This window comes from Poecilia mexicana, unplaced genomic scaffold, assembly GCF_051168715.1.
Source record: "Poecilia mexicana isolate PSO_F unplaced genomic scaffold, ASM5116871v1 scaffold_8, whole genome shotgun sequence".
Classification (NCBI taxonomy): Eukaryota; Metazoa; Chordata; class Actinopteri; order Cyprinodontiformes; family Poeciliidae; genus Poecilia; species Poecilia mexicana.
Genome location: NW_028263377.1, coordinates 11,750,495 through 11,766,409, shown reverse-complemented (window position 1 = coordinate 11,766,409; position 15,915 = coordinate 11,750,495). Strand labels below are relative to the sequence as shown.

Genomic DNA, 15,915 nt, shown 5'->3' with positions numbered 1-15,915 from the left:
AGCAGGACGACCTGAATATCCCGCATTGTCTTGCATTCGCAGAGTCATGCTTTTGACATTTGGTTGTTCATTTTTTTATTCTTGTTTTTATTTTAAGATTTTAAGTCGAGCACAGGCTGTAGCTTTTGCACTTGAGGAATGTCTGAGTGGGAGCAGTCTTGCTGAGACATGCCGCAAAATAATCAGAAAAGCAGGTAAGGTAAGTTCCAGGGAAAATGAGCATTCTCATGACTCGAGTTCACCACCGAGGGAGGGTTTACGGAGAAACCTGAGACGGATCCGATATGTTCGGGCGTGTCTAAATATATATTTAAAACATTTAACAATAATTTAGGATGTGCTTTACCACAATCTAGATGGGCAAAGAAAGCCATTCGGTCAGAAAAACTGCAAAAAGAAGACTTGGACACATTTGGTAAGCTCTTTAGCTCTTGAAGTATTTCTTTTTTAATTTTCAGCTTGGAGAGATTTGGCTCCTGCACAATAACTCAGTACACAGACCACACAGAACAAAGAGAAAGTGAACATGTTATTTTTGTAACAGTGTACACAGATTAAATATTCAGTAACTTGGAGCGTACGGTTCATTATCTCCTTGTGAGGTGAAACTGTTTGTACTCTCAGCTGAAACTGTCTGGATACAACTTCATCTGAAATCCTTTTCATCCCTTTTTGAGTCATTTTATCTCACTTGCATGCAGGCACCCTCCTACCGCTTGCATATCTGTAACCGGTTAGGCAACACAAATAAGTTTATACAAGGATAAGGGCCCTTACAGCGAGTGTAGTTTATGAAGTAGATAAATCCAGAGCTGTATCTCTCTGTGTCAACACTGAGATATGCTGACTGACGCCCCAGTGCGGGACAGCGACTCTCTGTATTTCTGTTCCAGTTTATGGTTGTATTTTGCATTATGTGGCATTAAATCTTCTTTTATAAAGCTAATAATCTCATTATTCCTTAAGGGTGGGTGAACGAATGTACTCTGACATATACTCTGGAATAAAAGATCCTGGGGTTGTGCAGTAAGGAAGACGAGCGCAACACTTTTGTGACCCAGGACACTACACCATGTCCCGTTGATTGGACCATGATGTGCTGCGTTTTAAGGTCTATTATCCTACTTCAGGTTGTCAGACAGGCTCCATTTAAGTGAGCTTTGATTCACGCGTCTGACAGTAATTCTGGGTGAGGCTGCTGAAATAGAAATTTTGAAAAAGGGGATATTTATATCAGGTTATTTGATCATATGACTATGTTTCTCAGCCCAACACTCTTAAGAACGGTTGTTGTCCAATTACGAAGTCAAATTTCTTTTAAGATATGTTTAATGAATGCAGCATTTTTATAACTGAAGGCAACATAGTAATTGATTGTACTGTGCCTAGATAATAGGTCACACCTTTAAAAGATATGATTAATTACAGTTAATTTAAATTGTGCATTTGGCACAGATAGCTCATCCTTGTCAGTCACACTCAAGACTTTGTTTTGAGTGTGACTGAAAAGCTAAATCAGAATAATTATGTTAAAGGGCAAATACTTTGTCATGGTCTTGTATTTGAAGCATGTGGGGAAAATTTTTATCCAATAACAAATTTATTAATCCACCCGAAAGGATCAACAGGGAGAGGATGCAAACTTTACGTTCTGTGTGTTTACTGCCCCCTCCTGGTTCCTTTGCTGAACAACAACCTCCAGCAGTATTGAAAAGACAAAACAAGGGAAAAAAAGGGTCACAAAACAGGGTTAACAGCATGTTGAAATTTTATTTAATTTTATTCCATTTATATAATTCTGTTTTTGTTAATCAATTAATAATACCACAGAATACAGACTGTAACTCTCAATAACTCATATCCTCAACAATCTCTGTAAAACAAAATAAATCCTTTTACAATCTGGTTGGAGAAATTAAAAGACAAAAAGTATACGCTTCAGAAAGCACTCCTAGTTATAGTAATATTAATAATAGCCATAAGAGAAAACACACACAAAAAATCTGAACTCCCTTTTATGAAAAAAAAAAAAAAAAAAAAAAAAGCATTCCACCAATAAGACTTAATAATAGCCATTTAAAAACATCCTTAAACAGACTTTAAGACAGGCAGGCCCTTGCAGATACAGTGAATGTTGACACGCGGGGTCACAACCCTCAGGTGGCCAAGAGAGGGTGTGTGCAGGAGTGTGTCAGGATTCTTCCTCTTTCATTATTCCCAAAAAAGATATTGGGTCGGGTGGCGTGTTAAGAGGGAGGAAATGATATTAATAAAAGAGAGGCCTTTACGTGCAACACCAAGAACACATCTGGTGGATTAAAAACGCACAGGGAGTAAGTGATGATCAAAAAAAGAAAAGAGGAGTCTTGGTTTAACAGTGCAAATACACAAACAGTCTTTACACAGACGTACATTTCTGCAACCCGAACTTAAAAGCTCTACAAGTACGACACAAAAGATGGAGGCTAGCTTAAATAGTCTCCAAAAAATGGAGGGGAGACGAAGGGCACATGGCTTGAAAGACAAAGTGCAGGCGTGCTGATTGGGTCGGGATCGGACCAGGTGTTCTGCTCCCGGAAGAACTAATGGGGGACAGCGAGCAGAGAGGCGAAGAGGAGGAGGAGAAGGATGAGGAGGATGAGGCAGCCCTTTGAGTAAAGCATGGAGAGATTTGGAGGAAAACGAAGAAGAAAAAGAGCAGATTATGGCTTCTGAGGGCACAGCGACACAAATCAGAGATGTGAAAATATAAGATGAGGGCAGGAAGATTAGCATCACAAGCCAGGTGCGAGTGATCCAGAGTAGATAATTTCTTACTATTCCCAGCACAAACAAAAACAACAAAAAAATACAATCGAATAGCGCTGCACAGTGCAGCAGGCGTGTCGGTCCAAACTGACACCGAACATGAGCGGAGGAAGTTACTGAAACGAGAGCAAGAAAGAAATAAACCCTCCCTGTTAGGCAGAACAACGCAAATGTTAAGCAGCAACAGAGGCCAACTCATATGTAGCATTGGCCTACAAAGCAATGCACATAGTTTTTTTTCTTTACTTAAAAAAAAAAAGCTGTAACTTTCTTGGCCAATAGCAATCAGTTTGGCGTGCAACAGCATGAAAAGTCACAACCGTCACTTGTAACACCAAAAGCCAAGTAAATTTCACCGCACGCTGTTGTGCAAGAATGCACGGCGGCACGAATCGTGGGAAAAGACATTGCCTCTCTCAGTTTTTGAGGTACAAGGACCAAGACTCAGAGAGACAACAACAACAAAAAACCCCTCATTAAATAAACAAATAAATAATCTTAAGTGAAAACAGGCAGGATTTTTTTTTTTTTTTGCTTGTTTACATGATGGAGTGTCATTGTTGACAATTTTGTTACAGGAATGTAATGATACAGGAACATAGAAGTCATGCATGTCAGTCCTTGCTGATGATTTGGGTGTAGCTTAGAGAGCAGAGCAACAACAAAAGAAGAATTACTCAACAGAGAGAAACTGGATAAGTTTCTGGGGGGGGAAAATAGAAAATAAAAGGACTTTGGTATCACAGCTGCAATATTTTAATGAACCGGTGGGCATTTTTTTCCTCATCTTTATTTCATCCAGTATGTGTCATGTTGCTAAACCATGTGGGAGTCTTCAGTGTGCTTGGCCTTGGGGTGAGTTGTGCATCAATTTTGTCACCCCCAGGGGTCTCTTTGCACCTTTGCTCATTTTCAGGAATGCATGCATTCAGCTGGGTTTTTGTACAGAAAAAGGAGAAACGGTAAAGAAATCCTGACAACATGCCACTAAAAATATCAATTATTGTCTAAAAATAAAAACTAACAACAAAAAAAAAAAATCAGAAGCACACAAAACAACAACTAAAAAAAAAGACTCAAAAATACACCCTTACAAATAAAAACTGACAACCACATTTAAAAAAATAACAAAAAACTAGAAAATCCATTATATTCTGTACGTACATGCACACACCCGGTTAGCATCCCCGTCCCGGTTCTTTAAGCCCTCAAATATTCAAAGCTGTAACTCGTTCTCATAGATCAGGAGCGTTATGGAGCTGGTTAATACAGTAGGATGGTTTATACGCGTTGGTGAGGAGAGGAGTTACCGCAGAAGGTGCTAGACAAGCCGGAGCAGTAAAAATGGGCTTAAAAACAAGGGGGAAAAATTATATCTGAGGTGAGTGAGGAGTCCAACATGGACAAAACGGAAACGGCATGAATTTGACAGTCCACCCTGCTCGGTAACGGCAACCCATATTTATACTTAGCTCCGTCTTGCTGTGGAAATGCAAAGGTAAGCAGGTTAATGTTTATATTTGTCGGTTTCTTCAGGATGCACTTTTCTTTTGTTTTAGCATATCGTTCGGGGTCTTCTGGCTCCAAGCGTTGCTGCAATAACTCAGCAAAACTGCAAAGAAAGAACAAAGGAAATAGAATAATCCAAAACATCAAGACTTTTATGCAAATTATAAATTAAGAAGTGCCTTCATCCAACTTAAGATGTTAATTTTAAATTTGTTTTTTCCCCCCCTACTGTAAGTTCACAAACTTTTCAGCAAAATATCCACGTAAAACAGACATGTTTTACTTTAAATCCAGGTAAGATGACCACTGAGAGCATGCGGCTGACTGTCACGTACCTGTGCCTCAGCTGATTGTCTGGAAACGAGCCGTTTCGTCGTAGATCATTTCCTTCAGCGTCTCCTTGGGAAGATCGTCCAGTTCTGTTGTGAAGTCAAATGGCGTCTCCGCTTCGGGCTAACACCAGAGCGCACACAACACGGATCAAAACAGGAGCTAAAGAGTCTGATTGGTTTAAGAATTGGCAACTAGTGACTTTAACAGCTTACAGTTAAATCCAAGTCCTTCGTTTTAAAATAAAGTCCAAAATCCACTTTTCTGACACAAGAAGAGTCTTTGAACTACAACTCTGTAAAATTAAAAGTGCACTAACGAACGTGGTTGAGGGCGCCTGGAGGGCAACAGCGCAGAAAGCAGATTATTTTCTCTCTTTCTAACAGGAGCGTGTGGCAGCTTGTGGGAAACATAGAGAAAAGGGATGAAGTGAGCACTCCTGTCTCCCCGAAGATCTTCCATATGCGAGACAGCTTCATGACAGCAAAAAGTTAGAAAAGGGTCCATTTCTCCTTGCCTATCAGAAACAGCCTCCGTTGGAAACGCATTTAGCCCCAGGTTTGAGCGATTTTTGGACTACTGGCTTTAAGGAAGTTAGAGGACATGGTTCTGTTGCCATGGTGACAGCAAATGGCTCTCGAAAGGTCAACAGCCAGACCTTTAAGGTAGCCGAAGGTGTTATCACAAGTTTTCTTATGTTAGAAAACACTTATTGTGTTCTGTTTAGTGAAATGTGGATTGAGTTAAACTAAATTAGCAGCCACACACTACAAATAATTCGCTTCACCCGCAACACTTTAAGTGAAATGACAAAAAACAGTCCATTTATATTTGTAATTTCCTTTCTTACCACACTACACAGGATCAGCTTGAAGTGAAGTTTAAAATAAAATTTAAAAAAAGCTTATCAGAAAAAAAAATGCACAGAATTTGAGTGACATGAATAAAAGTCTCCTAGTTTAGTTAAATGGACTAAACAATGACTTAATGTTTTAAAAAAAAAGACTTTCAGCTGCTTCCATCCACCGTCACTATTTTGCACAACGGAGGTAGGGGACTTTGGTGTTGCAGTTGATCCATCATTATTTATTCATTTATTTTCATTAAACTTTTGTTACAAGTAGCCGATAACACCTGTGGTGAACAACAGGGTTTTTTTCTACCAATAAAACCAAACTGAAAACAAAACCAACAAAGCCCGCCCTTTTACAAGTATGATCAACTTTCTTCCTCTTGCGGCAACTAGAGCGCAACTACCTTCCATAGGCTTCGCAGCAGTTTAAACTCCAGTACAAAGTCGCTTCTCTAACCTTCGCTCTGCGATGAACTTTGGTTTTAAGACGTATTTGTACCTCATCGGTGGGGTCGTAGTACTGCTCCAGGTAGGGATGAGCCAGGGCGTCTTCAACGGTGATGCGTTTGTTGGGGTTAAATGTCAACATGCAACACAACAGGTCCAAGGCTTCAGAGAAGAACAAGGAGTCGTCATTAACCGTCTTCTGCCATTAGCAAATGTTCAGAGTTTCTACACACTCATGCAAAAAATTAATTCAGTAAGAAAAATGTTTAGCTTGTCAGTACTCAAATGTTTAAAACATCATAAAACTCCAGATGTCTGTTTTTTTCCCCCCTCTTCATTAAGTCTCTATATGTGTAGGAAACCTGAATGTGGAAACTTGTCACAGCGTTTGGTTCCTGAATCTAAATGGACGCAGATAACAAACCACATTGGATGACAAAACGAACCGACCGCTGAACGCTTTTCCTCCTCAAGATGTTAAAATGATGCATTTTATTTTACTGCAGTAGTTAATTTCATTTAATCAGTTTTTTATACATTCGTTTGTGGTCGATCCATCTTTTGCTGCATGATCCCAGAGAATGCATCTTGTTTGCAGTAAACTTTGTGTTTTCCAATAAAACAATCCAACTTTATTGACTGACAAATATCCCCACAAGCAGCATTAGCTTTCTAGCAACACGTTTCTTAGGAGTTTTTGTTTTTGTTTAACAATCAGATTTTCACCTACAGTTTGCTTGTTTAAACTTTAACGTAATAAAAACGTAACACAAGTGAATCTTTATGCATGTTAAGTTTCTCTCTGCAGATTCATATTATGTTTTCAGGCTGTGGTTTCATTACTCTGACCTACTTTTCAAATGACAGTAATTTCTAAACAATGTAGGCTGCAAAACAAACTTACGAACTTTCCTGTGGAATATCCCCATTTTCCAGGTCTTTTCAAACATTCGCAGTAGTCATAATAAGCTGATTTACCTTTTGGATCTGCCTTCGGAAAGAGTCTGTCCCAGGGAATCCTGGTCTTTTGGGGCAGGGACTGAAGGTAGTTCCGCGCCTTCAGGTTGATTATGCAGTTCAGATCTTCTTGGGACGGTGAGCCAAGTACGCCTGCACACACAGATGTTATTCAGCACAGCTCCTTTTTAAAAATTTTTTGCTTTTTGTCCCCATCATGACTGCACAGTTAATTTAAAAAAAAAAAAAAAGTCTCACCCAGTATGTGGTTTAGTTGGTCCAAGTAGTGTTTCCCAGGAAAGATGGGTTTGTTGGACAACATCTCAGCCAGGATGCAGCCCACTGACCACATGTCGATTGACTTTGAGTAGCCCTGAAAAGAAAAAAAAAATAAAACATCCGTGCAATTGAATACTAATTTGCCAGTCAAATACCAAAACTGCGAGAGTGAGTGAGTGAGTGAGTTAAACTCGTACCTTTGAGTTGAGCATGATTTCTGGGGCTCTGTACCAACGTGTGGCCACGTACTCCGTGAGGAAACCGGTGTGGTCGTGAACTGGATCGGCTATCCGAGCCAGGCCGAAGTCGCAAATCTGAGAAAGAAACAAAAAGGAAAAAAAACAAAAAACAAATCAGTTCTTACACTATTTTCAAACTAATTCCCAAGCTCCAGCCAGGGGACACACACCGCTTCTTAATAAGTTCCCGTTTTATTAATAAAGCCACTTTTGAAGTCCTGTAAATTGTGTAACATGCACGTAATCCGGCAACATTTAAGCAGGATAATGTGCCGAGAAGGAATGGAGTTCACTAGGAGGCAGCAGCAGGTTTAATAAGAGGAACAACGCAAGTACATCAAACCTTTTTTTAATAAAAGGTGCAAACATGACGGTTCATTCTTCCTAACTTACCCTGTTTGCTGTGCAAATCTATTTTTATTGTTTTCTGCACATTATAGCCAGAAAGCAAAGTCACAACTGTACAGCTGCTCTAGGATTAGGTCAGACTTTGGCAACACGCTGCTTTGAAACGCTTCCTTTGTGCTCCATTCCTCACGTATGATCAGCTAATCCAGGGATTGATGGTTGAATGCCAAATGTTCACAAGACCTCTGTGGATTATACACCACACACACACACACACACACACACACACACACACACACACACACACACACACTGAGAGGTCAGTTCAAGCAAACAAAAATAACAAGACTGGGAGGAAGCTGCAAAATGACATTTTAATTTAACAATTTCCCCCAATTTCTCAGCTACAAGCACAAACTTTGATAGGTTTTATGCAAAAGAACAGAACCTGCAGCTCCAAAGCTGCAAGCAGTTTTTTAGATCGTCCACAACAGCTCTTACTGAGATAGCAAAAGTTAAATAAACTTTTTTTTAACTTAAGTCTTATTTTACGATTGCTGCAGTCAAAAAGAGAAATAATCACAGATTTTGAGGCACCTTTTTCACAGGCTTGTGGTCAAAGTTGCAATTTTTATTTTCTTTTTTATTCATGTCATAACACAGTCCTACAAAAACATAAAATCCTTAATGCGAATGAAATTATGCCTAAAGCGTAAGAAGAAGCAAAAGAAAGAAAACAAGGGCAAATGTTTAGCGTCACACGTGCTCTCGTCTTGCAGGTTTGACTGTCAAGAAATGACATGAAACAGGAAGTTCAATTAGAAAAGAGTTGAGAAGATTGGACAAAGTTCAGCTGAGTGTGGAGATTGGTCAGAAGAGAAGGAACTACAGAAAACCTGAAGGTGGCTGGTTAGGCCTGCGGAAAACTTGCGGTGATGGGGGAAAATTGCAACGTTCAAAATTCGAGAACGACGAACGAATTTGCACGAATGGTTGCGATTGCAACTTCCTGGAGGGGCTAGCTTCACGTTGCCTCATAACACAAAGTCTCACTAGAATAGACTGATGTTTGTGTTTGTTGCAAAATGTGATAATATAAAAACCTTCACATCTACTGTAATCTCAAACACGTTATTATTTATAAACAAAATTATTGATGCAAACTTTCTGAACAAGTTTGCATTTTACTCTGCTAAAAAAAAAAAGGACAAAAAAATTGAAATGTGAAGTTTTTATAACTCTTGAAACTAACGAGGTATTTAAAAGCGGCACCTGACCAAGAGCTAAAATCACCAAGCCAGGTGCAGCTGTCGTGGGAACGTGTAGATTTAAAGCAAAAGTAAAATTAAAACAGGGGAAAGCCAGGTCGGTCCAAGACAAAGCACAACGCTGTGCAGAGGGGGAACTAGAGCGTCCTGCATCGTCATGAAAACTCAAAACCAAATGCCACAGTATTTGCATCCTCCACACGCTGCGGTGTATTTTATTGTGATGGGCGGACAAAATTATGCAAAAAGTCTTACCGCAGATCAGGACTTTAAGCACTAATTTGTGTTGCTCTATTTAAAAAATGACAAAATGTGGCAAACCTCAAGTGGTACGAGCGCCTTTGAAGGTACGACGTCCTCCTATTTGGTCTCTGATGAAAATTTTAACGCCGGATGTCCGGACTCACCTTGAGGTCGCAGGTGGTGTTGATGAGCAGGTTGGAGGGCTTGAGGTCCCGGTGCAGCACGTTGGCGGAGTGGATGTACTTGAGACCCCTCAGGATCTGGTACAGGAAGTAGCACACGTGCTCGTTGCTCAGCTTCTGGGTCTTCAAGAGCTTGTACAGGTCCGTCTCCATCAGTGTCTGCACGATGTAGCTGGACACACGCACGGGTCAAGGCAAACAAACCCAAAACTGACAGAAAGAAAGTCACGTCCTTTTTACATTGACCTGACAAAATGATGGGGCTTCTTATTTTCTTTTTTTTTTAATTTATTTATTTATTTCACTTCAGACCAACGTTCACCTCTTTTATTCAACCCGAAACTGCAAAACGTTGGGCTTCAGACGGTGTGAAACGTGTGTTGCAATGACTATGTTCCTCTAGTCATTCTCTGGTAAACCAGAAAAGAAAAGAAAAAAAAAAAAAAATCAAACGCAAAATATAGACAGAAAGAACATATGCACAGTCGCTCATGTTCTGACCTTTAGCCACGAGGAAATTATGTAAAGTAATATAACAAAAGTTACGCAAAGTATTAGAAAATCCCTGATAAACAACAGCCGCATCATATTTAACAAGACAGTTCCACGCATAGTTGCACTGATCAACCAAAGCTTGCAGAGCTGCATGCAATGTCTTCTAAAGTAAGTGGTAACAATTAGAGCTGCACAACATATTGCAAAATTAATACTGTTGTTGCAATGTTACTTTTAAAATACCAAAGAACTGCAGCAGATATTAGCTAACTGTACAGCTAGCTTACGCTGTAGTCGGAGACAACTTTCTGCAATGAACCCAAAAAAGAAGGTAGGTCAAAATATTAAATGAGATTATTTCCCATCGTCATCCTTTGCTAGCAAAACTCTGATGGACTTCAGTGGACTTTTCAGAAACAAACACCCCTTTCAAACAAAGATGAAGACGTGACAACACCTCACGCCCACTAGCTAAATTCGGTGGAGGATCTGTGATGCTGTGGGCTTGATTTCTCTGCTGAAAGGCCGTGGGAATCCTCTCAGAGCGCACAAAGATTGTTTTAAACCAAATCTGACGAATTCTACTGGAGAACCGATAACGGGGTCGTCACTGGGTTTTCATATAACATGCTGATCAGAAACCTGGGAGCAAAATCTAAGCACAAGTAGCAAAATCAGCTTTCTTTCATGGTAATCGACTAGAAACCTAGCAGGGTGAGAAAAAAAAAAAAAAAGATCAGAAAAGACTGTTCTGTGCTGTGCATGACAGATACTGCTGTGTGTTTTCTCACTGGGCATAACCAAAAACCAAACGACAGACAGCAAATGAGCAGCTTTTCTTTGGCAAAGAGAGAAGAAAAATGATCCGCTCCAACTGTTGGCATCAATACAAAGCTGTGTTCACAGCGTTATCTGTTGATCTCAGCTGTTCAGACCCCATCAGTTGTTACTTTTGCTCGGTAGCAAACGCCTTTCCAAGGTGGCAACAACTGAGCAACTAAACCGACTGGGAGCATCAAACAAGACAAGATTGAAAGACTCGAACATTCCTGCCATTTTTTTTTCTTTCCTGGAAACAATGAAGCTTTTGAACAAAGCAGCAGCCTGAGCAGCTCTCAGCGACAGCAGCTCGCTGGCGGGCCGAGCCCACACATCACTGCTCAACGGGAACGAAAAGAAAAACAACTGAAGCAGCTTAACCACCGCAGGTGATGTGTTAGATTAACCCTGTCCGGTCCATGGACGTTTTTGTATTTTATTTTACTTTTTCATCTATGCCTGTGTTGAATGGAGGCAAAACAGAGGAACCCATCTTCGCTTGGTATTGACATATTTTCAGGAAAAAAGAAAAAAAAATAAACACTTTTTGAATTTACAACTGAAATTACATTAAAATTCCCCCATTATCTGGAGTTGAAATTCATTCCAATATTTTTTTTTGACTAGGAAATTTTTATATATATATATATAAATGTGTGGGACGGAGAGAACATCTACTTTGAGATAAATAAATATCAGTGCTAATCTAATTTTTGTCCTAAAAATGTGAAAACATTTTATTTATGGTAGTTTTAAAAGTGGTAATACAGGATGGAAATAAATAGACTTTATTTGGCACTAAATAAAACAAAAAGTTAAATAAAATTAATAGAATTTTAAAAAACGTGGCTGATGGTGGCATTCTTACAAAAAAATTGGTTTATACTAGGGGTGGGTATTTATTGTATCATTTATTAATTATCGTGAATCACAATTTTCATTTATTGTTGTCTTGATAAAGTCCAATTAATAATAAAATCCCCCCAAAACTAACAGTATTGTCAGACACCTTGTTTTTAGAATTTTCTCCACAAGATCATCAATAAATATCAATAAATAATCTGTGTGCAGGTTAGCGATAGAAATCACTCCAAGTCGTCTTGAAGAAGCCCGTTTTAAAAATTTATGTTTTTCAGAGCAGTTTTTGTGTTTATGGTGTTATGAATGCTGTGTCATGCAGTCACAGCCAAAAAAAAAAAACCCCCAAAAAACAAGCAATAGTTTATTATTTTTACCATTATCACAACTGTACCACAAAATTTGGTCCACATCCCTAGTTTATACTAAACTTGCACGATATGTCGAATGAAAACAGTCATTACAAAACCCCAAATGAAACAAACTATGTGGAGGCAATTTTTGGAAGGAGAGCGTACGGTATTTTTGTTCTGTAGAAAATTAAATTATGTGATCCCTGAAAGCTAGGCCTTGCTACAGTAACCTCAAATAATAAAAACACTTGAAACTGCAATAACCTTCCAGCAGTCCAACTCTGCTTACTTTATATTCAATATCAATCTCAACAGAGTTTCATATTGAAGTTTTTTTAAGCAGGAAAAAGGGGCTTGCTGAAGCTCTATGGGGTCCTAGGATCCCGTATAAGTAATTACTAACGTGTTCGTCTCGCTTAACCTCATCGGATGCCTCGCAGGCGGCTTGACTGGAAGTGCAGCCCAATTCTCAAAGCCACACACTAAAAAAAAAAAAAAAGAAAACCTGCCGCAATAAAAGTGCAAGAGCGCAGGAGTCTCTGCACAATTAAACGTGACAAGAGTAGACGACAAAGCCAAACAACAAAACTAACAAATAAATCCCTGCAACTCTTCCAAGGTTTTTGTCTCCAGTACCGAGCACCTGCTTTGGTAACCATAGAAACCTTGATGCTATCTGAGCTTCACTGCTCTTAGCTGAAAGTTTCCTCTCAGCTCATCCTAAAATTAAGAAAAAAAAAATCTCCGTAACACTCAGCTCCCAGCGAATTACGCACGTCCGAGCGTGGCAGGATACACGTCTCTCATGTTCTCCAACTGCGGCGCCCTGATGATGTCATTGATCCCGATGATGTTCTCGTGGCGGAAGCGCAGCAAGATCTTGATCTCTCGCAGCGTGCGCTGGCAGTACGTCTGGTGCTCAAACGGGCTGATTTTCTTGATGGCCACCCGCTGTTGGGTCCAGTTGTCCTGAGCTGAACTGAATGCAGGAAAAGGAAGGACAAAACACAAGTAGTAGCACACACACAACTCTCACACACACACACACACACACACACACACACACACACACACACACACACACACACACACACACACACACACACGCAGGGCAGCTCTGAAAGGCGTGGAGTGTGAGGACGACGACATGATGTTGGCGTCACAGCTTTATCTAGGCGCTACTTCCTTTGTTGGGGTTATCGAAGTCAGGCTTTGCATGACACTTTGCAAGAGAATAGATGTTACACAACCGCTCTGCAGCTAGTGGAGGTGTGAAACTGAACATTTAAGTCAAATATAGAGCTGCCTGATTGGAATCAGGCAATTTCCACCTGATTGGTGATAAGTGATTAAAAAAAAAAGAAAAATCTACTTTTTTCCTAGTCACTGAATACGTCAAAGCTAAGAACTCCCTCAGTTTTCTGTCTATAAACGCATCAGCAAACAGCATGTACATTGCTGCACAGTTTTGTACTTCAAAATTGGACCTAAAAATATTGGTGCGTCTCTATCCTTAAAATTTGCCAGATTTTTTTTTTCTTTCAAAGTGCCTCAAAATAAACAATGATTAAAAAGAAAAAACGTATACTTGATGACACATGGAGAATGAATGTATGACGCCATCATTTAAACATCAAAATCTGCTCCTTTCCCCTTAATCTTATGTATAAAATAAGATAAATAAATCCTCCCCCACCACCACTCATTAAGCCATTAAAGCTCAGCTCTGAAATAAAACCACAAAGTGGCCAAACCAGCCAGCAGCAGTCAGATGACTCCTCCTCTGGGTTTAAGGTGAACTTTTTCTGTCATTTTGCAGACTAATTGTTTCTCCTCCTCTAAACCAACCGGTTGTGATGTTTACACTGTCTGCATGTATGGTGGCGTCATCACACGTCTGACATCAATCAAACAAATGTGAAATATGTAAACTACCCTCTGCCTCATCCCGACATGAATGGGTGTTTTTATCTCGATTTTTTTTTAAATATTACACTCCCCTATCTGATCTTCTTCTGGTCCAGTGATGACTTCACAAAGTGGCCGCGCAGGGCTGCAGATCACATAACAGCAGGAAAGGCCTCGCCACAACTAACAAATCCACCCCCGACACTATGCTGCGGCTTATTCCTGCAGAGAGGAGAACTGTGGTCCAATTAGGCTTATGGCACATTTGAGATCAAGTACAGCTTGCGAACATATTTGAGAAAAGTAAATCGCGTCCTGCGCAATCACTCCCAATCTCGCTTCCTGTACAGCTTATTAGAGCCCCGCCTGTAGCAGCAGCTCAACTGACCTGTTAACCAGGACTGCTGCAAAGTTGCATGTTTTTTTTGTTGTTTTGTTTTGTTTTTTTGCACCCCCTGTTTTAAGTGCATCTATTTTGAAAATATGCGCCGTTTTAAAGAGCTTGAAGGGAAGCGCGCGATGGGAGCTAGCAAACAGTACTCACCACACCATCCCGTACGCTCCCTCCCCGATGTAAGCCAGGTTGGTGTAGCGGGGTCCAACGTCAAATGCCTGTCCCTTCACCAGCTCCACGTCTGTTTTGGGCAACCGAGGTGGGGGCGCAGCCTCCTCCGGTCCAGAGATAGCCATGGGGACAGAGTCGGCGCAGGGGGCACGACCAGAGCCAGGGCCGTGGCCGGGGTTGCGAGCATGACCGGGGTCAGTCCTAGGAGCAGCGGCCGCTGCCTCCTCAGACTCGGACACAGTCATGGGTTCTGCTGAGCCAGAATCGGCGCCAAGAGAAGGGTCAGAACCAGAGACAACGCCAGAATCAGGGGCCGCTGCCTCCTCCAGTTTGGATACAGACATGGGGATGGGTTTAGGTGCAGCTTCAGGGTCGGGGTCGAGTCCAGGACGGGGGTCAGAGCCAATGTCTGAGCCAGGGGCAGGGTCAGAGCTGGGGCAAGGACCAGAGCCAGAGCCGAGACCAGTACCAGTACTAATCGCTTTCGACGGCTCAGTTGTATCAACAACTATTTCGGCGCACTCCGAGTTCTCGGCCTTGACAGGCATATCGCTGCATGAATCCGCCATTCTTCTCTACAAACCGCTCCCGCTCTCTGAGGGTGTTTCCTTCCGAAAAAATGCCGCTGCCTTCAGCAGGGTTTTCCAGCTTTCCGTTACTTAGCTCCGGCGGATGATTCTGCTGAACGGAGGGAATGGAGCAGAGAGGGCGATGTAGTGCTCCTCTTTACAACCAACAACGTAAATGGATTTGGTGCGCGAGCGCGGTTAGTTCTCAGCACTAAGCGTAAATGCGCGTGCAAAACTACGGCATCGTACAGGTGCGCTGGATATGTTTACAGGGCTGCATTGTTTGGGCGGGGCAAGATCGGTCTTACAGCTAAGCAAAGCAGAACAAGCGCATTAGAGGGACAGCCACCAGCCAGCAGTAGGTGTGTAGGCGAGTAGGCGCCGCTTTAGCTGTAGAAGCGATACGTCGGTGCATCCGCCATATTGGAAAGGGAACCTAACCTATACAGGGCTTTCATTACATAACAAGCCCTTACAAATTACTTTAATCCTTTAGTATATTATTCCGTTTACAGTGTTGCATTATAAGAGTGAGAAACGCAGAAAAACAAATAACAACAGAAATTCAACTGGTTGAAAAGCACCAAATAACTACGTTTAATTCATTTCAGTTATAATTTTTTAAAGTAATTTTGTTACATCAGAAACAAAACAAAAGTGGACAATGTTTTAATTTTGTTTTTCAGATATCAGTTATTTGAATATAAATCACTTTATGTTAGGTGCTGTAAGGTAGATAACCAAAGTTAACATTCTTAAAGGACGCTATGGGACACGTATAACTTTACATAAAACATGGTGGTAGCAAAGTGATGGTCTGGGTCTCCTTTGCTGGTCCAGAAACCATAACTGATGGAACAATTTTATTCCATGTCAGATAACATT

The 15,915-nt window shown here is 40.8% G+C and overlaps 1 protein-coding gene across 1 annotated transcript; it reads right to left on the bottom strand.

The window, feature by feature from the left end:
• Positions 1-1,750: 1,750 nt before the first annotated feature.
• Positions 1,751-15,810, bottom strand: mapk3 (mitogen-activated protein kinase 3). Its single transcript, XM_014972479.2, has 9 exons — positions 14,441-15,810; positions 12,785-12,967; positions 9,446-9,635; positions 7,381-7,497; positions 7,163-7,277; positions 6,926-7,057; positions 6,000-6,109; positions 4,653-4,770; positions 1,751-4,420 (listed from the first exon to the last, which is right to left on the bottom strand). Exons 1-8 carry the CDS (start codon positions 15,028-15,030, stop codon positions 4,660-4,662), a joined length of 1,548 nt encoding a protein of 515 aa, XP_014827965.1. The 5' UTR covers positions 15,031-15,810; the 3' UTR covers positions 1,751-4,420; positions 4,653-4,659.
• Positions 15,811-15,915: the final 105 nt, after the last annotated feature.